General features: G+C 34.8%; 1 protein-coding gene across 9 annotated transcripts in view; it reads left to right on the top strand.

Annotated features, from left to right (window-relative positions):
• The window catches only part of LOC147034988 (membrane-associated tyrosine- and threonine-specific cdc2-inhibitory kinase-like), an 84492-nt gene that overhangs the window by 56253 nt on the left and 5719 nt on the right, over window positions 1-22520 (top strand). For all 9 annotated transcript variants that reach the window (XM_085892031.1, XM_085892063.1, XM_085892014.1 and 6 more), the window contains one exon: window positions 21853-21959. In XM_085892031.1, the coding sequence (XP_085748157.1) occupies window positions 21853-21959 (107 nt within the window). The remainder of the gene's footprint in view (window positions 1-21852; window positions 21960-22520) is intronic.

Here is a 22520-nt window from a genome sequence, read left to right on the forward strand (position 1 = left end):
GCTGTGAAATAGTGGGCAGGATCTAATCCATAACAATTTTTATTATGACAGAGTGATCTAAAAGCTTCAAACACATCAGCTAACAATAAAACATCTGTTTTTCGATACAAATCATGATATTCTCCAAGGTTCTTTATCTTAAATATTTTCCATATTTCTTGTGCGTGTTTATATTCCTTATCACGTATGTCTTCTTCATAAAGGTTATTAGAGAAACTTTCATTTGAAGGAAGTTGTGTTTCTTGAAATCTCATAAATGAATCCATATAATCGTGAGGATAAATTCCCTTACTTGTAAGAATTTTCTCTTTACTTTGAATTTCATTCCTTGTTTGAATTTCCTCTCGAGTTAGAATTCCCTCTTTAATCAGAGCTTCATCTATAATCATAATTTCCTCTTTAGTTAGAATTTCATTCATTGTTCGAATTTTCTTAGAATTTCATCTTCAGTTAGAATTTCTTCATTAGTTTCCTCATTAATTAGAATTTCCTCTTTACATTGAATTCTCTCTTTAATCTGAATTTCCTCTTTAGTGAGAATTTCCTCTTTTGGAAAGAATGAATTAAGATTTGGAAAAGAGTCCGTGGAGCTTAGATTTGATGCGAGGTAGGCTCGTGGTGTTCCCATAAACTTGTAAGAATCTGGAAACCTAATACGAGTTAAAGGTTTTGTGAATAGCATTTTTGTAAATGAAATATACTTTTGACTTGTGTTTGTTATGGCAGAAATATTCCCTGGTGTTTTTGAAAGTTCATTTATAAATAGATGTGTATCATAGTTGGCGCTGTTGTGAAGAAAGACTGGAATAAAATAAGGTAATTTATAATTAAGATTACAACAGGAATGAGCGGGACCTCTATATTTACCAGTCAGATGACATTGATCCCTAACTTTAGACTCCTCAATTTCCTCCTCACAAATATGACGGATATTGTTCTTTCTGAATTCTAATTTTTCTTCTTTGGTTAATTTCATCGGTTCATTCGTTTCTTTCATTAATTTAGTTAGTCTTATACAATCCTTTTCTAATCGTTTTACAAACTCTTGTGAAGCATTTTTTTCCACTATAATGTTCAAGTTTATTATACTTTTCTCCAACAGATGATTTGATATAATAACAGAAACCACAAGGAATATGTTTTTGATATTTATTTGTATATGATTCTTTTAGATTAGGAGAAGCAGTATTTATCTTTTTAAGGATACACTCAAAATCAGCGTTTATCACAAATGGGTGCATGATAGATTTATTATAATCTTCAAAAGAAATCTTTTCACCAGGTTTAGGCATTGTAATTACAGCTGATTTATGATTACTACAATATTTTGAATGTTGTTCTAATCGTTCTTTTGTATGAAATGAATTAAGACATCGCTTACAAGGATATATTTTGTTTACTGTTCTGAATACCTGAGAAGAGATTAATCTTAATAAATTATTGATGTATGTATAATGTGAATTCTTTCCAACACTAAAATATAAAAGATCAATGTGTGTTTCTTCATTTTTATAGTTTAAAATTTTTAAGATTTGAACTGTGTTTGTATCCGTTAATCCATATGCATTAACAGAAAGATTATTCTTTTTCTCAAATGGAAGAATATCTGTTAGTGGCATTGGGAATTTAAAATCTTTAATGTCCAAGGTATTCTCATACTTCAGATATTGTTTTACTCTTTCTGAATTACATTTTGGTGGATGTAAGTGAGCAAGAACAGACCAGAGAAAACATTTATTATCATTGTTCTTAATATTAACAACTGCCTTCTTTAGTTTTATTTCTTTTGGTAATTCAATATAAGAAGAAGCTTTAAGAGGGTTTGATTTTAGAATGTGTATATCTAAAAAGATGATTTTTTTAATATGAAATCCACTTCCGACCACTGTATTATCAACATCCTCCTCTTGTCTTGATAGTTCTTCATAAACCCCACTATTCAAAAAATCTTGAAATGATGTTATAAAATGAAGATCTGTTCTCATATAAGGAGTTTGTTCTTCATCTTGTCTTTCCATATTCATTTTCACTCCCATATAAAACTTTAAAGTTTTTATTTCTTTTAATGTCTTTCTTATAACTTTTTCAACATCAGGTTTCACTATTTCAATTGATTCAGCTATTGATCATGGACCGGGTTCTCCAAATTGAAAAATCCTTATTTTTATATGCCCTTTAAATGCCCCATCAGTGTTTTCAATATAATAGTCTCCCTTTACTTTAAACTAATTTTTCTTGTGTTTTTGTGATTGAAGATGTCTATTATAACTACTCTTCAAAACATCCTTTGAGCAGATATCACAGTTTTCTTTCCAACTCAAGAGGAGATATTTGATGAAATAGATTAAATGTGTGTTTGTTGGTTCGAAGGTGTTTTTTATAATGTTTATATTCGTGATTACAAACATCGCAGTATGTTGTATTTACCATATTTATATAATAAAACTTTGCTTAAAGTAAAATTTTCTTCATGAAAATTTCATTTAATTTATAGCTGAATCTGTGCTTAAAACCATTTTATTCTCCAACTTTTTTCACTTGATATTCATTGTTACAATGTTTCAAGTATACAATGTTTCAAGACACAAAAGACAAGTTTCAATCAATCTCTTCATTTGTAAAAGATACTGAGAAATATGTCAAGGATGTAAAATTGAACAAAGATAAATATAACAACGATTGGATTAAAACAATTATGACGAATAATATGAGTTCTTCAATTTACTTCAGTGGAAGGGCTTTTGGTATAACTGGTAGAACATCAATTAAAGTATCTCGAACAAAAGTTTCTCCTCTCCTTCTGGTAATATATTCAAAACTAGAAAAAGCAAAGAAACAAGAAAAAGTATCAAAAAACAAAACCTTATGGATGAAGCTTTAGAAAGAAAAGATAAGACCATCTGTAATATGCAAGGAGAAATTTGTATTTTTTTCAACAACCCGAAAGATGTAAATCCTGATGAAATAAAGGATGTTAATATATCAGGTGAAATGACATTTCGTTCAATAGAAGTTAAGGATCATTTTAAAATTACCTTTAATATAAAAAATGTTGTCGTTGAATCTGGTAATGAAAAAAAGTACATAGATATCGATGGTAATATTATTAAATCTGAGTCAATATGCAACTGAAAGTATAGATGAATTTCAGTTTAAGTAAAGTTTTACTTTATAAATATGCTGGACTTTCCTGATTCTCCACATGACAAATTTGAGAATTTTCCTGCGTGTGAAAGACGGGGATTAAACACAGAGTCAAAAGCCTATAAACAATGTATATTCTGTGATTAGCTTCTCATTAATGATAATAAAAAATTTAAAAAGGAAAATAATTATTTTAGATTTACACCAAAAATGAATTACTTTACAAGATTGATTGGAGAAATGAATGTAAAGTATGAGGGTGATAACACACCTTTCCTTACAAGGGAAGAAACTGAACCTATTAGAGAAATGTTCAAAGGATTGTTGTTGTATATCATTCATGGATGTGATTTTCAGGGAAATATCAACACAAGATATTGCATAAATAAAATAATGGATTATCTTGAAATTAAACCTGAACTTAGGATAAAATATCGAGTTTCTGAAAAAGCCAATAATAAATTAAATAACCTGTTTTTCAAATATATAAATGAATTATTTTTTAGCCATTTGGGAAAATAAGATAAAATTTAACAACCATAAAAATCTTCCAAATTCATTAAGATGTCTCATAGTTGGTTCAAGCGGATGTGGAAAAACCTGCTTACTTTTGAAGATGCTCCTGACTCCCAACTTTTTAGATTATGATAATTTAATAATTTTCACAAAGTCGACATTTCAACCAGAGTATCAACTACTCTCACAAGGTTTTAATGCTGGTCTTCAAAAAGAAGATATAATCGGTTTATTTAAACTTCAAAAAAACCGAAATGATTATAACATTGAAGATATAATTCAACTATTTTGTGATACACAGAGATGTAAAAAGAAATCAAAACCGATAACTTGTATTCTTCGTGATAATACGGATGATATCCCGTCTCCCCAAGATTTGGAAAAATTAAAAAAGAACCTCGTTATCTTTGATGATTGTGTTAATGAGAGAAACCAAACGGTAATGGACAGCTACTACACAAGAGGGAGACATTCTTCTTGTAATTGTATTTATCTTAGTCAATCGTACTTTCAACTTCCTCGTCGTTTCATCAGAAACAATCCTAATACTTTTATTTTATTCAAGTTAAATTCAATATATATAAATAATTTTTGGAGAGATAATTGTTCTACATTAAGTAGTAAAAAGGAATTTGGGAATTACATGAAGCACACGACTGAAAAATATAAATATATTGTTGTGAAACAAGATGAGATATGAAGGGATATATTTTTTGTTTTATAAACAATTACATTTATAAATGACATCTATTATTATAAATCTTGTGGGTAAATCTGCTTTTGGAAAAAACTTTCATAAATCAAGGTTCTTGTGTAGTACAAATGAGAATATTGTAAATTTACTTAAAAAACACCCCGTGATACGCATTGTATCAACAACAAGTTGAGCAATAAGACCTGGAGAAGTAAAAGGTGAAGATTATCACTATATTTCAGTGGAGGAACATATGCGATTGAGGAATGAAGGTCAAATATTTGAGGAGGTTTCTCTTGGTACAACAAAATATTGACATTGTTAGAGTGAGTTAAGGAAACTAAAATCTGGTGGTCTTGGGATGTTAGAAACGAACCAGAAGGAACGAGACAAATTATTAAACATCTGAGCGGAGTGAAGATTTTATCATTCGGTTTTGATGTTGATGAAGAAACTCAACCAAAACGTATGAAAAGCAGAGATGCAAGTATTAGTGAAGAAGAAATAACAACTCGTATTAATGTTAATAAAGAATTTGATAAAATATTTAAAGAAAAGGATTTATTTGCACACATCTACTTGAATGATGAAGAAAAGGAAAATTTCCCTGTTGATCTTTACAATTCATTAAATGATATTTTCCAATAAATAAATGGATGCGAAAGAAAGAGCAAGAAGATTTAAGGAACATCAAGAGTTGGTTTCAAAAGTTGTAAAACAACAGGAAGACATAAAGAAGAAACGCAGACAGAAACTAACGGGTGAAGAAGCATTTGAAAGAAAACAAGAGAAATTTTTTAAACCACTTTTGAAAACTTCCCAAGAAAAAAATGAAAGATGTTTCCACAGTTCCCACAGTTCCCACAGTAGAATATACTCCTAAAAAACTTCAAATGTTAAAAGATTTTTATCAAATGACGGAGGAAGAATTAGAGCATTTAGGAGAATTAGAATATGATGATGAAGGTTTATTTCAACAACTGGAAGAGATTAATCGACCCCCTGATTATATTGTGAATGCTCTTCAAAACAATGAATATTCAACGGATTCAAAAACCAAAGCAGGACTCATTCCAACAGAACAACCAGCAATATTTCATCTTGTTCAAGAAAAGGTATTGATATTTAATAATGAATTAAGGTTCTTGGGTTCTGCTCAACCCCCTGTTAAACTAACTCCGAGATTAATGTTTCTTCTCACAAAAGATGGAAGACAATGTTCAACTGTGAGGGATGAATCAAAGTATATTGATAAACCATTGGATATGAAAAATAATGATGATAGAGTATATATTGATCTGCTGAACACTCTAAATTATAGGGTTAGTATTTCTGGTAAAAGTAGGAAAAATGAGAAGGAGAAACACATTATTCAGGCTTTAAGTATCCTTTGTTCAGGTATTAGTTTTCTTCCAAATGACCCATCGCAATTAGTTAATAGACTGTTATTGTTGTTTGGTAGTAAGAAGGCTGGAAATAACAATTGTTTTAATGAAGCATCAGCCATTTTAGAACAGTTGATGAACATGAAAATAATTAATAAATCTCAATATAAAGACATTTTATCTCATATTAAATAAGATGAGAAGCACAATCCTGAGTTTTAATTTCACAACAAGCGACCACACATCTTCATTTCCATACCCACTACAACTTGACCCAACAAAAGAATATGAGGCATCTTTATTGTCCATGGAAACTTATTATACCTTTTTTAATATAACTGATAAAAATGACAAGTTTAGTTATAATCCCGGAAGTGGATACAAAACGATAACAGTCTCACCCGGAGCATATGAGATTTCTCAAATATCTTCCAAAATTGCTCGTCTTATGAAAGAACAGGGTGATGAACCTAAAAATATTGTTATCGACATTCAAAAACATACTTCAAAATCCACGATTAAGGTTAAAAATAACTACAAGGTTTAATTCACAATTGATAATTCATTTAGAGACTTATTGGGTTTCTCCTCAAAAAAGATTGAAACTAATGGGACGTTTTACAGTGATCATGTCATTCAAATATCCTCAGGAATAAACTCGGTTTTAATTCACTGTGATTTGATTGATGGTGCTTATAATGATGGAATAAAAACAAAGACAATATTTTCATTCAGTGCATACTCAACCCCAATTGGTTATAAATTCAATATGGAACCCAAAAATTTGGTTTATCTCCCTGTGTCAGGAAAAACCATACACAGAGTAAATTTTAGGATAACCGACCAAGATAATCGTATGATTTCTTTTAATGGAGAAGTTATATCCATCAGAATTCACCTACGTGAAGTTTTCCAATAAATAAATACGATGGTTATTGTGAGGAAACACGAGTTGCGAAAATATAAAATAATTACAGGGGATGGGATGTTCCTATCCCCATACTACAAGGGTGAAGGTATGTATCTTGGTAGAGGATACTATAAACCTAAGAGACAAAGGGGTGTTGGACATCAATTTAGAGGAGATGGGATAATTGATACTCTAATGGGTATTGGTTCAACTATTCTTAAAAATAAAGACCTAATTGGTTCAACTGCTGCTGTGGGAAATGTCGCAGGTGCTGTAAAGAACAGAAAAGATGCCCAGAAGGAATCTCATAAATTACAAGCAATAAAAGAAATTAAGAAAGGCAAAACTCAGTTGTCCCCCCAAGAACGACAGAAAATAATTTGAATACTTGGATCAGGGTTTCAAAAGTTTGAACATCTTTTTTCCGAAATAAATACAAGTATGGAAGCAATTGATAATATCTATGATTTGGATGATACTATTATTATCTCAAACTCCACTAAAAAAGAAGATTACTTCAAGGTAAATGCAATAACTGGAACAGACTGGAATACGAATGGTACAAAAAGTTTTGAAATAAATAATCAACAAACGTATTTGAATCTATCCGAAAGTTTCTTGTTGTGTAAATTTAAATTCACGAAGGCTGGGAATAACACAAACGCTACACTCATAAATGATTTCTTCTGGAAAATGTTTGATAGTGTGCGTTTGTATATTGGAACACAAGAAGTTGAAGCGGTTGATTATGTTTCTGCTGTATCTGAAATGATGAAATTTACACTCAATACATTCAGTGATAGAATGGGAAAGGGGTCTGTCGAATGTTTTATTCCTGATATGTCAACGGGAACAAACACAGACCCTGGATATACTCAAAGGAAAGGAGCGCATAATGATGATACAAAAGCAGTTAATAGTTTTACTGTGGCAGTTCCTCTTGAAGGTATATTTGGATTTTGTGATCATGATAAAGTTCTGTATGGTCTTAAAATTAGATTTCAACTACAAAGGAATGATAATGAAAATAGATTGCTTTTTGGTGTTGGTAGTGCTTTTGGTGATCAGAATAAATTTGTAATTGAGGAAATGAGTTGGTATATTAGTGAATATACTCCTAATCTTAAAACAGAAGACATCTTGAACAGAAGACTTAACTCAAAGAAACCACTCAGTGTATCATACCTCAAAAGAAGATGTCAACACGTGAAACTCAACCAAACCACTTACACGTTGAATTTGGGTGTTCTGGAAGGAAAGCCACGATATCTGTGGATCATTTTTAAAAAGCCAGATGGTGCTACTGCGACTGATAAGAATAATGCATTGAGTGATAATGCTAAGGTGAAACAACTTCGCGTTTCTCTAGATGGAACATTTTATGCACGAGATAGATTGGAAATTAATTGGGAAAAAAATGATTTTGCTGAAGCATACAAGTCTTACCAAAAGGTGTGTGAAAGTAATGGAAATAAAGAACCTATTTTGGATATGACAGCATTTAAAAGTTTGTATACAATCTATGTGTTTGACCTGAGCGCTCAAAAGGAAACTATAAAGTCGAATCGAGTGGATACTTCCCTTTACATTGAAAGAGGAGAGAGTGAAGAAGTTGATGCATATTGTTTGCTTTTGGAAGAAACAGAATTGCAGAATAATACAGATAATGGTGTGATGATTAGTCTCACATAATTTTTTGTTAAATAAATGAATGGCAAAGTACCAACTGGGGTATATGTTAATCAAATCAATCTTCATAAACTATCATCTTGTGTTCAAAATCAAAAGTCTTGTACGATTAACGTTAATACAATTCAGAGAAAAGGAGCAGTAAGAATTGATGTTTTGCTCACAAGAGAACAGGTTAAAATCTTGAATGACACTGGCTCACTTAAAATGACAAATGTTGAAAAAATATTCAATAAGCGGGACGAGTGGAGGATTTCTCCCATTTATAATTCCTTTATTTGCTGGTTTAAGTGCGGTTCGAGCATTGACGGGTGGTATTTCAACAGCAGTGAAAATTGCCAACGAAAGGAAGGCTCAACTCCAGGCTCAAAAAGAATTGGAAAGACATAACAAAGAGTTGGAGAAACAAATTAGTGGAAGTGGTGTAATTGTAGATTTTGCTGAAAAACTTGAAGGTTTGCCTGATAAAGCGAGATTGTTAGTTGGAGATATGCTTTCTTCTATAGCACAAGCAGGTGTAAAATTAACGAAAAGAGGTAATAGATTATATCTTTCTAATAAATAAATGAGCATTGATGAGTGGTTTTAAGAATTTGGAAAGAATACAACATCAAATTTACAACTTGTCAAATATTGTAAGAAATTAAAAATTCATAATGTGGTTATTTGTATGAGAGATGAATTAACAAATGTGCCGAAACATACAAAGAATATTATTATGAACTTCGAAGATAATAATGGGAACGGTTCTCACTGGGTTTGTATTTTTAATAGTCAAGACAAATATTATTTTGATAGTTTTGGTCTTCCACCACCTGTTGAAGTCATAAAATTCTTACAGAATGGTGTTTATCAAACATTTCAAGTCCAAGAATTAAATTCCAAGTGTTGTGGTCAATTTTGTCTATATGTGTTATTTCAACTCAACAAAAATATGAAATTTTATGATATTATTTTTAATCTAATATAAATGACTTATGTTGGTAAAGATGGTTCTATCTTTGGTGTATCCCAAGAACTGGATATTGATTTATCAAATTATTACACAAAGGCACAGGCTGAACGACAAAAATATAATATAACCAAAAATATTAACATGAAAAATGCTTATAAATTAAAAAATTTTCCAAGCCCGACTGACGCGAATGACTTGGTGAGATTAAGCGATTTATAACAATATATATCCTTAAATAAAACGGCCGTGTATTCCAAAGATACAGAAGTGTTGATATTATCTCCAGGTCATACAGAATTCACAGTTCGAATTAAAATAAATTTTTATTAAGAAGAGCGTATCGTTTGTATGAGAATAGAACAATGGGGGTATGATATGAATGATTTAGGGTATAATTGGTCATTTAAAATTGACCTCGAAGACCTGGAACAATGAAATTAGTCTCGTAAGAAAGAATATTATCCACTTGGGAAAGAGAATGAGTTTTGTTGAGCCACGATTAGTAAACAACAAATAAAAGAATTTAATAAGGGTAAATATAATAATGGTTTTGCCCTTGTTTATATCATGAATACAGAAAAAACAGGATTCTATCTAATAAGTAAGCAAATACAAAATGATTTAACTATGGGAAGATGGGGAGGTGTTTCGTGCCATAATATTATTCCAACATATATTTCTAATACATAAATGACAGCAAGAAGGCTTCAAGAAAATTATCATTTCTGTATCCAAGCATACCTTCAAGAAAAGGGTATTCGCTATTTTAATAAATATGTTCTACAACATAAGAATGAGGTATTTTCAATAAAAGATTGGCATTATGCTGATGTTGATAAACCGACAACTTTAGATTTAATTAGAATGTTAAAAAATGAAAAGATTATAAAGTTAAGAAAAGGTAAGGCTCTTTTAGAAATTCAAAAGAAATTTTATTGGTTTCCTGTTGTAAAAAAAAATTATTTTGGATTCAGGAATAACAAGAAATCCTGATGAATATATGTATGATATTCTATGGGGTGTAAGCGATTCAAGGGTAATAAGGGATGAGGAAGGAGTTGAAGAAGAGAGGAAAGAGGAGGAAAAGGAGAAGAGAGAGAAGGAGGAGAGGGAGAAGAGAGAAAAGGAGGAGAGGGAGAAGAAAGAGAAGGAGAAGAGAGAGAAGGAGGAGAGGGAGAAGAGAGAGAAGGAGAGGGAGCAGAGGGAGCAGAGGGAGGAGAGGGAGGAAAGAGCGAGACTAAATAAATATAAAAATATGGAAACCGATGAGATTAAAAAAGATTGGGGGTATTACAGAAAATAACTCAACCCACCGAGGAGGAAAACAAAGAATTGACAAGTCTATTTGCAATACTTTCAACAAGACTATTGACATCGACAAGATATTTATTTTAATTCAAGTTTTTCATTTTTTTTTTTTTCTTAAATAAATGGAGGACAGAGTGAAGGCATTTCTTAGGATTCTTTATGTTTTAAAAATTCAGATTCAAATGTGCATGTTGGATTCTAAAAAGGTTTTTGCACTTTACAGGAATTTTTCTCATAATTAAATGAGTTATTGTCTCAAATGTAAAAAGAAAACTAATACTAAAAATATTTCATATATTAAAAGTAAAAATAACAGGGTTATACAAAAAGGTATATGTTCGTTGTGTGGTTCAAAAAAAAATCAATTTATCTCCAAACACAAACCAGGAGGAGATATACAAAAGTTTTTATCAGGAAGTAAATTTACAACTACTGGAATACCAGGGGAATTACATCTACCAGGGTATTCTTTCTGTGGTCCAGGCACAAACTTGGATAAAAGATTAGATGAGGCAGACAATCCTAAATCATGGAGTAAACCCATCAATAGAGTTGATGAAGTGTGCATGAGACACGATATTGATGATGGAAATACCACAACGTTGGAAGAAAAGCATGAAGCCGAGAGAGAAATGTTGTATAATTTGTCTCTGATACAAAATCCAACCTTGACAGAAAAAGTTGATCGGTTCATCGTGAAGAAGATGATCAGTGCTAAATTGAAACTTGGACTTGGAAATTCAAAAAACTTATAGGCTCTAATGATGTCATTAAGACTGAAGAGCAATTAGCTGATGAATTACATAAACCAATATTCACAAAGTTTCGTAGAAGGAAGGTTTATTCCAAGGAAGTTGATTATATCTGGTCCGCTGATTTGATTGAACTCAATAATGATAAGGAGTACAAGTATGCTTTAACCATTATTGATTTGAGGAGTAGATACGCATGGGTTGTTCCTTTAAAAAACAAAACAGGTAATACTCTTATGTTCGCCTTTCAACAGATATTTAATAAAAGTCAGAGAAAACCGAAAAAATTGTGGACTGATGAGGGTAGAGAGTTTTATAACAAGACATTTATGAATTTTCTAAAAAATAACAGTATTACATTATACAGTACCTTTAATGAAAGGAAGGCAGTTGTTGTTGAACGTTTTAATCGTACCTTAAAAGAGAGACTATATAAAAAATTCACACAACTCTGTTCACAACAATGGTCATCTTTTATTCAGGATATTGTGAATAAGTATTATGACACGATTCACACGTCAACAAATATGAAACCATCAGAAAAATTTACAAAATTAAAATATGAAAAAGAGATTAATGTCAGAAAACCTAAGTTCAAAGTTGGTGATATCGTAAGAATATATAGGTGGAAATCTCATTTTGAAAAGGGTTATACTAAACGATGGACAAACGAACTTTTTAAAATTGTTGATGTAATAGATACGGTTCCTTTGACTTATAAGATCTATGATTTGGAAGGGGAAGAGATTTTAGGTTCATTTTATTCACAGGAATTACAAAAGACAAAACTAAGCAGATAATACCCATGGGAGCAATGGGTTGGCGCTTCACTCCCTCCTACTATACACCTTTGTGGACACTAGAGGGCCAAGTCTGAGGTGGAGAACAGTATATAATTTGTCAAGGGGGACGTTCTTAGATCTGTGAACCCCAAACACAGAATCCTCAACTGAATAGTCAAGGCTTAACTTTGTGTGTGTGTGTGTGTGTGTGTGTGTGTGTGTGTGTGTGTGTGTGTGTGTGTGTGTGTGTGTGTGTGTGTGTGTGTGTGTGTGTGTGTGTGTGTGTGTGTGTGTGTGTGTGTGTGTCCCAACCCTCACGTTCAAAATCTTAACCCCAACCCCCCAACCCTCACCCAACACAATGTCTTTTTCAAAATGAGATTTCCACCTATATATATTTTTTCGTTTTTTTTTTTTTTCTCTTCTTCCAATTCTGTCTTTTAAGGCTTTCAGGTTTGATGATGTAGAAAGGGGGAGTAAGAACTTTTCTTGATAGGTTTCGATCCCAAAGAGTGGTAGCATTTCAAGTCTCCAAAATAAACCCAACTTTCCAAGTCTCCAAGGTATAACCACATTCCTGTTGAGTTTCCAAGATACGTATCACATTGTGAGATATCAAGCCAGAACCCACATTTCAAGTCTCCAAAAATATAACCATCTATCCAAGGCTCCAAGGTAGATTTACAATTTCCAGAAATATAGTGGGTTTCGGTGATCGATCTCACATAGTATAACTGTGGATCATCAAGGAAAACTCCATTTTTCCAATTTTTATGGGTTTCAGTGATAGATCTCACATAGTATAACTGTGGATCATCAAGGAAATCTCCATTTTTCCAATTTTGATGGGTTTCAGTGATTGATCTCGCATAGTATCACTGTGGATCATCAAGGAAATCTCCATTTTTCCAATTTTGATGGGTTTCAGTGATTGATCTCACATAGTATAACTGTAGATCATCAAGGAAATCTCCATTTTTCCAATTTTGATGGGTTTCAGTGATAGATCTCACATAGTATAACTGTAGATCATCAAGGAAATCTCCATTTTTCAAAATGTATGAAAATTGTGAGTCTCCAAGGTAAAACTTGTATTCTGGCTCATCAAGGTATAACTTGTTCAGGGGGTATTGTCTTGATAACTCACAATGAGTACTATTGTTGTAAAACTCTTTTTCAGGACTTTGCTGGTCTCCAAGGTATAACTCTTTGGTTGGATCATCAAGGATGAACTCGTTCTGTGGGTCTTGGTCGCTCATAAGGTCTTCAACCAAGCCAACAATTTCGCCCCAAGTTGAAGCAAAAGCAGTATTTTCATTTCGTATTTCAGATACAATTTTCTGTGAGAGAAAATAATAATGTATTAATCAAGTGATTTAATTATTAAATGAGTATGCTTCAATCAAAGTTTGAAAATAGGAAAATCAAATCTTACCTCAACAGATAAGAGGTTTGAATCCAGTTCATTAACTTGAAGGTTTAGTTCCATACAAGTAGTCAATCTCCAAGGAACCCCAAAGTCATCCCACTCAAGGTCTTGCTCGTTCTGTGGGTCTTGGTCGCTCACAAGGTCTTCAACCAAGCCAACAATTTCGCCCCAAGTTGTGGCAAAATCGGTATTTTCATATTGCATTTCAGATACAATTTCCTGTGAGAGAAAGTAATAATGTATTAATCAAGTTATTTAATTATTAAACGAGTCGATGTTTAAAAGGAACTGAAAATAGGGAAATAAAATCTTACCTCAATGGATAAGAGGTTTGAATCCAGTTCATAAACTTGAAGGTTTAGTTCCATACAAGTCGGAGAGTTCCAGGCAAGCACACAGCACACCATTGCCAGCAAAATAAACCAATGTCACCCGCAGGGTGACCCGTATCTTGCCAAAAGGTGACCACGTGTGACTTCTTTAAGGTCACACTGAGGTGAACAGAGCTGCTATCCACCAGGAGCGACTCCTTGAGGAATATCTGCCTACGAGAGATTCCGATGAGAATCGTTCTACAGAGTAACCATGAAAAATATGCTTTTGCCTCATGACGTCACCAAATGACGTCATAATGTCTCAAGCTTGACATATCTAGAAAGCACTCATCGAGCTGTTCAATTTGAGGTACTACACGATATGGTTCCTAAAACTTGAAAATTTGACCTTGGGGTCAAATATGTTTGACCTCAGGTGCTAACCATGAAGGTCAAGGCCAATCGCCACCAAAAATTAATCAGCTGAGCACCAGACCATGAACTATATTCCCATGAAGTTTGAAGACGGTTCGCTCAAAATTACTCAAAAAATAAGGGTTTCGTCGACTCCCCTGATTTGCGACAAAGTGACCTTGACCTTTGACCTTGACCTTCAAAATTTTATGCGCTGAAAGGGACCTCTATAGGCCTCTGATATGCGAAGTTACAAAAATTTCCAATGATAACTGTGCTCTGCAGAGTTATTTATACGTGATTGCAGACCAAAAACAAAAAAAACAACAAAAAAAACATATGAAGGTCAAGGCCAATCGCCACCAAAAATTAATCAGCTGAGCGCCAGATCATGAACTATATTCCCATGAAGTTTGAAGACAATCCGATCAAAATTACTCAAAAAATAAGGGTTTCGTCGACTCCCCTGATTTGCGACAGTGACCTTGACCTTTGACCTTGACCTTCAACATTTTGTGCACTGAAAGGGACCTCTTTCGACCTCTGATATGCGAAGTTACAAAAATTTCCAATGATAACTGTGCTCTGCAGAGTGATTTATACGTGATTACAGACCAAAAAAAAAAAAAAAACATATGAAGGTCAAGGCCAATCGCCACCAAAAATTAATCAGCTGAGCGCCAGACCATGAACTATATTCCCATGAAGTTTGAAGACAATCCGATCAAAATTACTCAAAAAATAAGGGTTTCGTCGAATCCCCTGATTTGCGCCCAAAGTGACCTTGACCTTTGACCTTGACCTTCAAAATTTTGTGCACTGAAAGGGACCTCTATAGGCCTCTGATCTGCGAAGTTACAAAAATTTCCGATGATAACTGTGCTCTGCAGAATTTTTTTATACGTGATTACAGACAAAAAAAAAAAAAAAAACATACAAGCTGACTAACATATCTTGCAAAACTTCGTTTTGGCAAGATAAAAATATGTATAAAATGGAGCCTGGGCTTGAGGCTTTTATAGGGAAAGACTGGTGGGTGTGGTTTCCTTTGGAAATTCCCTGGGCAAGCCCAGGCAAGCCTTCGTTGGGAAATTTTTCAAAACCATAACATGCTGTAATTTTCTCGTGATTTCTTTGTGAGTCAGAGATGAACTGGAAATGATGTAAGAGTAGGCAGGGCTTAGCAAAAGTGGGCGTGGCTTAAGAAAAGTGGGCGTGGCTTATAAAAAATACCTCATGGTAGTGGGCGGGGCTTAGCAGAAGTGGGCGGGGCTAAAAAATTCCACAGGAAAGTTGGCGGGGCTTAGAGGAAAGTGGGCGTGGCTTAACAAAAAATAACCTGTGGCTCAGGAGGTGGTCAGACGAGATCATTAAGAGAAGTTTAGCATTTCGTAATGGCACAAAAGGGGTATCTTAAAAAATATAAAGATTCAAATGTTTTGTTTTTAAATATTTTAGATGGGGATTATTGTGCAAAGAAAATTAAACTATTGAAGGAATTTGAGAATGAACAAATCTTTATAGGTTCAACGAGTGAGCAAAACAATATGCATTGGTTATTTGAAAAAGAGTATCCCGAGGCTTAGATGTTTCAGATATTTCTTTAGAATCACCTTTAACAAATCACATAACTACTTTACTACTTGAACAAATCTTTATCTTATTGCATTGGTTATTTGAAAAAAAAAGTGTCCCGAGGTTAAAAGGGGAGACAAATAAATATACCTTGGGATAAATAGGGGGGTTTATTTTTTAGGAAAAAAAAAAATGAATCGCTGAAAATCCCCCATTCATTTACATGGGGAAAAGTGAGCCAGAATCAGTATATTCACCCTACTCATCCCAATTCACTGAATCGAATGCTTTGCAGAGATCAACATAGGCTGCAAGCAGCCCCAGCCGAAACTCTCGTCTGCGTTCGGCGAGGACACGAAGAGCAAATAATATATGAGCTTGAATTTTGACTTCTTATAATAAGCACTGTCAAAGAATTTTCAAAGTCATCTGCACAATTGAACATTTATTTAACAATTAAGATAAACAAACTCATATATGCATACGGAGTGATCTGAATACTGACTTGCTCCAGATCTCTGAAATACATGGAGAATCTTAGCCCCTTATATAGTGTTCAGTGAGACATAGTATTCTATTTTTTTTAGACGTTGGTGCCAACTTTGTCAGGTGTTGACATCCTCCAGATGGAGCTTATCTTTGGCCTTCATACAGCCCCAACTTGACCTGGTTGAATGGTTGTAGCATATATTTCAAATCCAGACATGTTAATCCTCTCCCAGCATAGAAAAACGCACAGAATGCTAGAATGATGTCAAACTCAACTCTTTTGGGTATTTTGATAAATTTCTATAGCATAAAGTCAGTCTGCCTCTCCCAGACTGGGAAAATATATTATCTTGAAATGATTCGGGCTGAGTGAATACATCTGGACCCTTTCTTCGATCCACATTCCAACTTGTTGGTGCCTTTTATAAGAATTCCTTTTGATAGCTTTTGGATGATGGGCAATTCTTCTTACTGAATTCAACTTATTGGAAGAGGTCAGCCTGCTCATAAATTTTAATCGTCAGGTGATCTTTCCATACAAAGGAAATATATGATTATGTTAATTTCAAATGGATACATGTTTAAGCACATTTTCTATTGCATTTATTTTTATAGCAAGCTTTAATTAATCAACATTTTATTATTTGTTTTATCATCCTCAAACCCATATTGCTAATTTTTGGAGAAAATGCATCTACGGCACCAGTGTAGTGATTTACACAACATGCAGTAAAAATGAAAAAATAAATTTCTTGGAATCCCACATTGGTAACTGCAGAGAGTTTGCAATTTTCCACCCAAATACATAAAAATCATAACTACGTTCTCTTTTAGATCACTGGTAGGTTCCAGTAGTGTGAGGTTTCTAGAAATGGCCATTGTCTTGTGTCTCAATCCTGGCATACGTTCTTTTGGATCGAGCTTAGACGTGATCAAGTTGTTAATCGTAAATAACTGATATTCTCATAGATCACATGCGAGTGTAGTACATTTGAGAATTATTTATAGTACCTCTAAATATGGCGATATTTCATCATACAAAGTGGATTTCAAAAAGCTCAATCGTTCTGATCATGGCGATTGTAAATTTGGCATTAAAATTTATGTTCTTTATGAGATTTTGAGACTGCTCGACAGCATCCAATGCCCAACCTCTGACAAAATTAGTAGTGCTGTGGCCATTCCCCATAAGGGCCCTAAAAAGCACGGTAACCCCTCCCCCTAGGAAGAACAAACCACAACCCTAATTTTTTGGTTTTTGGGATATCTGAAGTCGGAAATGGATGGTTGTGAAAATATATATTGGGGATAGCATGTATTTTGGTCATGATTTGTGTTAGTCGTCTCCAATAATTTGGCGAATGTTGCGAAATCACGAAAATGACTTAAACCTGCAATTTTCAACCGATTTGCACAAATAAGGTGTCATTTTGTAGGAAATCTGAAAGGGCAGTACATAATTAGGTTGTGACAGTGTTGTTTTGCCTAAAAAAATATAAGAGTGTGTATGTTATGGCTTTACTAACTGAGTCATCTGTGTATGCTGAGGCAACAGCAAGACAAATGTTGCAGGGTACACAAGTATCACGTGGCATACGGGGCATCAAAATTGTGTATGAGGCACTCTTCCGAACTTTCTTCAGTTCAATCGTTATGTGGTTAGAACAATCTGGTCGATCGCTTCGCAATGCTGACACTGAAGAGAAGTTCTTTGATCTACAAACATGCATGTGGTGTCAAAGACAATGCAGTTGCAATTGATATTGCCAGAGAACTGATGAACAGTCAGTTGCCAGAGGTTGCAGAAGTTATTGCAGAATTCTTAGCTGTTGGTGGAGAAGAATCAGCTGCATTCACATATTGGGCTGATTTTATGGAGGGTGCTCAAGTCTTGTTGTGTCTACTCAGAGCAGAGAAGGAAGGCTTGATGGTACTTCATTTAAATGCGATGTGTGAAGCAATTGTTTCGTTTAGGGCTGCAGGCAGGCACGATTATGCAAAGTATGTCCCGACGTGTGTGGCAGATATGAAACGTCTTGAGGTGAAACATCCATACGTCTATTGGCATATGTGTGAAGGTGGCCTAGTCGTCAGAAGGTCTGACAAGTCCAGATTTAATGCTGTCAGCACCGACCAAGCAACGAGAGCAGACAATTAACCGAGAAGGCAAAAGTGAAGGTGGCATTATTGGCCTTACACTTCGGAAGGGAGCGATGACCCGTTGGTTGATGACCAGACATATCACAAGTGAATATGCCAATGCCTTTCAAGTGCTATGCCATGACAAGACGGAGAGAAAAAGAACTGAGAAAGAGCTGGAAAGCAAGGGATGAATCTGATGTGCAGAATGTGATTAATGTGATTACCAACAGTCAGAACCCATTTGATATAGAGACTGTGCCTTCAGAAGTGGGAAACATCATCACAGGTGAGATTGCGTCCCCAGAAGTAGCCAAGAGTCTCACTGGATTTCTTGACGAGGGTCATCAAAAGCACACAGAGTTCATGGAAAAGAGGCTGGCACCAGTATCTAAGTCTGTTTCATTCTGGGATCCAGAAACACGAAAGAAGATTGTGACCTTTGCAGACATCAAGAAGTCCATTAACATAGATAAGGACACCAAGAAGTTGATGATTGATTCAGAAGTGTTATTTAGAAGGCTTCTGGCTGTGTCAAAACAGTGAAATGTGAACATGGAAACAGTCTTACAGCATGAGCTTGCAGTCATCCCACCTGCCTTGTTCTATGATGATGGCAACATGAGGAAGTGTGTTAAAGCAGATCTAGCCAGTAAACTGGAGTCAACAACAGAGGAAATCCTTGAGCTTCCACCATTTGACGGTCAAGGGATTTACATATATGATAGGATGGCGCTTCTCAAGGGATACATGAAACACAGTTCAACACTTTCAGGGATATTGCACAGCTTATCTTCCGCAAAATTGTTGCCCTGCTCAATAATTCATGGAACATCAAGTCTGTAGTCCTTGTATTTGATCGTTATGATGTTCCCCATTCTGTCAAATATCAAGAAAGACAACGCAGAAGTGGCACTTCTGCAGTTGCAAGTCATGTAATTGCTCCAGACAGAGTTGTGCCACATTACAGGAATTTCCTAAAGAATTCTGCTAACAAGGCAAATCTTGCTGCATTCATTTCACAATCATCACTAGGTGACCCACCTGGACTGATCAATGGCCAGAGTATAACTCTTGCAGGTGGATTTCTAGAAGCTGAGAGAGTTGTAACCATTGACTCAAATGGGAAAAATAAATCTTCCCCAGCTCTTCAGCACACAAGAAGAAGTAGACACTTGGATGCTTCTTCATGCCATTGACCTAGCATCATCTCATGAAAGGCTGATAGTGAAGTCACATAATACAGATGTCCTCGTCTTGCTGGTTTAATATCTAAATGAAGGCAAACTGCCAAAGTTAACATGCATCCATTCTGGACACACTGGACAAAGAACAAATAGGGAAAGATTTATACCGGTTCATAGTATCTGTCAAAATGTAGGAGAAAATGTAGCACGTTCTGAAACATGTTCCACCTTCTGAAACCCACATATGGAGATATAAAAAAAACAAACGCACACACCAAGTTACGTTATGGTAATACAGTTTGTGTACGTACACCCACATAAAATACATAAAAACGACAAACCCAAAGATTTACCTTCAAACAGAGTTCTTTGAAAGAGGAATTCAAGTGGGTAATTAGCAAAATACAATTAAAATATATATATCAAGCCACAGAACACAAAATGTCAATCGATGCTCTTTGCCTTCACAGCCAGATCACAGCAAACACCTGGTTAAATGGACCTTATTGTTTTTATATATCTATCGATGTCAAAGTGAGGAGTGGATTATATTCAACGGAGATCGCACAAAAAGGGAAAACAAAATGATGTCCCATAAAAATAAATTGCACATTTTCAGTGGATGAGACACCTCTCGAAGCACTAACCGCACTGCACCACGGGACCCAACACAGGCGGAAACGTATGTCTATCTTATCGATGTTCCATCGAGAGCACGGGAACTTTTCCCGAAACAAACAACCACGCAGCTTAGAGGGTGCTTGCCAAGTGGCGTAAGCATTCAAGCAAGCACTCCAACGAAACGGTTTATATGAAACTGCTCGTTTGGCAGGCAATTAGCAACAAATTAAACATACACCTCCCAAAGATGCCCAAAATGTCTCCTGGTGTTTATAATCATTGCAATGTGCCCAGTGATTCGTAGCTTTGATGAACAGGCATTCGATAACATGAGTGAGGAAAGTGAAAACAACTTTATCATTGAGAAATCGTTGCTGCCTGTTTCAAGTCAAGGCATGGTTGAGCAGGCTAAAAAAACATGGCAGCTTCAGACCCCAGTGAGGTGACCCAGGAAATGCCTTAAGACCCAGAGAGCAAGGTGGCTGAGGATCACCCAATTAAGGATATAATTAAATATGGCCGTGAATTATCTTCAAAAGGGGTGTTTTAATTAACCCAAACACTCAATTTTCACTTTTGCACTTCCTTGGAGTTTTGTTCTTGTGCAGGCAAAGTTTCAGGCTGTGAGGTTTTATAGTTTTGGAGTTATGGAGGACACACACATGCACACACACATGCACACATACATATTACTGTATATTGAATTGAAGGTGGTTTTAATGTTTCCCATAAAGAAAATGAATCAATTGCTCTGTTGAATTTGGGTAAAAAACAACTTCAGTAATCTTCTTCTCTTATCCATGGGGAAGTATTTATCATCACAAAGTAATTTGCATGTTATTTTTAAATTTGTTTTGGGTTTTACGATTCGAGTGCTGAATTTTTCCAATATTCAACATGAAAATATGGTGTTTTTTTCAGGCAAACTGAATGAAACCTAATTTGGTTTAGAAGGCAACCAGAGGAACAAACGCTTAAATCGCGACAAACAATACAGATTGTTGAACAATGACGTGGTCTATGATTGTCACCAACAGCACGGTCATGTGAAGCCATGATCATGGCCAACAGCACTGAAACAGTTAAAAGCCTTGTCAGAGTGACAATAAATCCAGTAATGTTCTCATTTATTCTGATCAACTGTCAAATGTGAGAAAAAAAATTGCTAGATTAAAGATGTTGGCAAAAATTATGGCGTATGCAATTTAATTGCACATCCACGAGTGTCCGGCTGTCACAGTGAAACCATGACACTTATTCTCTAAAAGTCTAAAGCATCTCCAATTGTGCCAGCCAGCAAAATTTCTCTTTATATTTATGTATAGTTTATGCCATGATCTGGATGGTATCATTGACCATTCTCAGAAATTCCACCTTCGTTATCAAGTCCCATTGGTCCTTTTAAGTTGGTATACCTCAGTGTTTCTGTTCATGATGATTGTATTGTTAATCCTAATACAAGTGGCTGATGTTTCCAAACAAGTTCCACAAAGGTGGTGTCTTGATCCCACTCTGCCTGCTTTTGAATATATCGACTGCAATTTTTCAGTGCTGGACTCACAGTGCTCGAGATAGCTTGTGATCTGGAGCTTCCGCAGCGTGGAGCTGCATGGCAACAACTGAGGAGAGGATTGCTGCCCGCTGACTTTATATCAGGTGTAATAATCCTCCTTTTTTGTTGATTATTTATTTGTCTTTACTTTGCTTTTGCATCGAATACAGGGTGGAGTGGGAGGAGGGGAGAGTGGAGGTGTATTTGGGACTGGTCTTTCCTGGGAAAGGGGCTATGTACAGAGACATAATATAAATAGACACCATGATTTTAAAAGAATTTATTTATTTATCATTTGAAGAACATTTGATCCAATTTAATACATGCACTTGGATTTGGTAGACTTGTCATTTGCAGATTTCAATGCTTTTACTCTTTCAGGCAAAGAACGAAAGAGTTCTGAAATTTTCTGTTGTGGGATTTATGCCCAGGCTTCACGCAAAAGGTTTTGGAATTCTGCCCATAATGTTGGTTTCCTGAACTTTTTCCACACAGCTCGATCCAATATGGCCCAGAGGTGTTCAATGGAATTCATGTCAGGAGACTGACTTGGCCATGGAAGTCACTTGATCCCATTTCTGTCCTGCCATTCTTTGGACTTTTTTGTAGTGTGGCATGGAGCTCTATCTTCCATGAACAGAGTGTTGTTTTGACTATCTGACCAG

Source organism: Eptatretus burgeri, chromosome 1, assembly GCF_056783735.1.
Source record: "Eptatretus burgeri isolate ZD-2024b chromosome 1, Ebu_testis_v1, whole genome shotgun sequence".
Classification (NCBI taxonomy): Eukaryota; Metazoa; Chordata; class Myxini; order Myxiniformes; family Myxinidae; genus Eptatretus; species Eptatretus burgeri.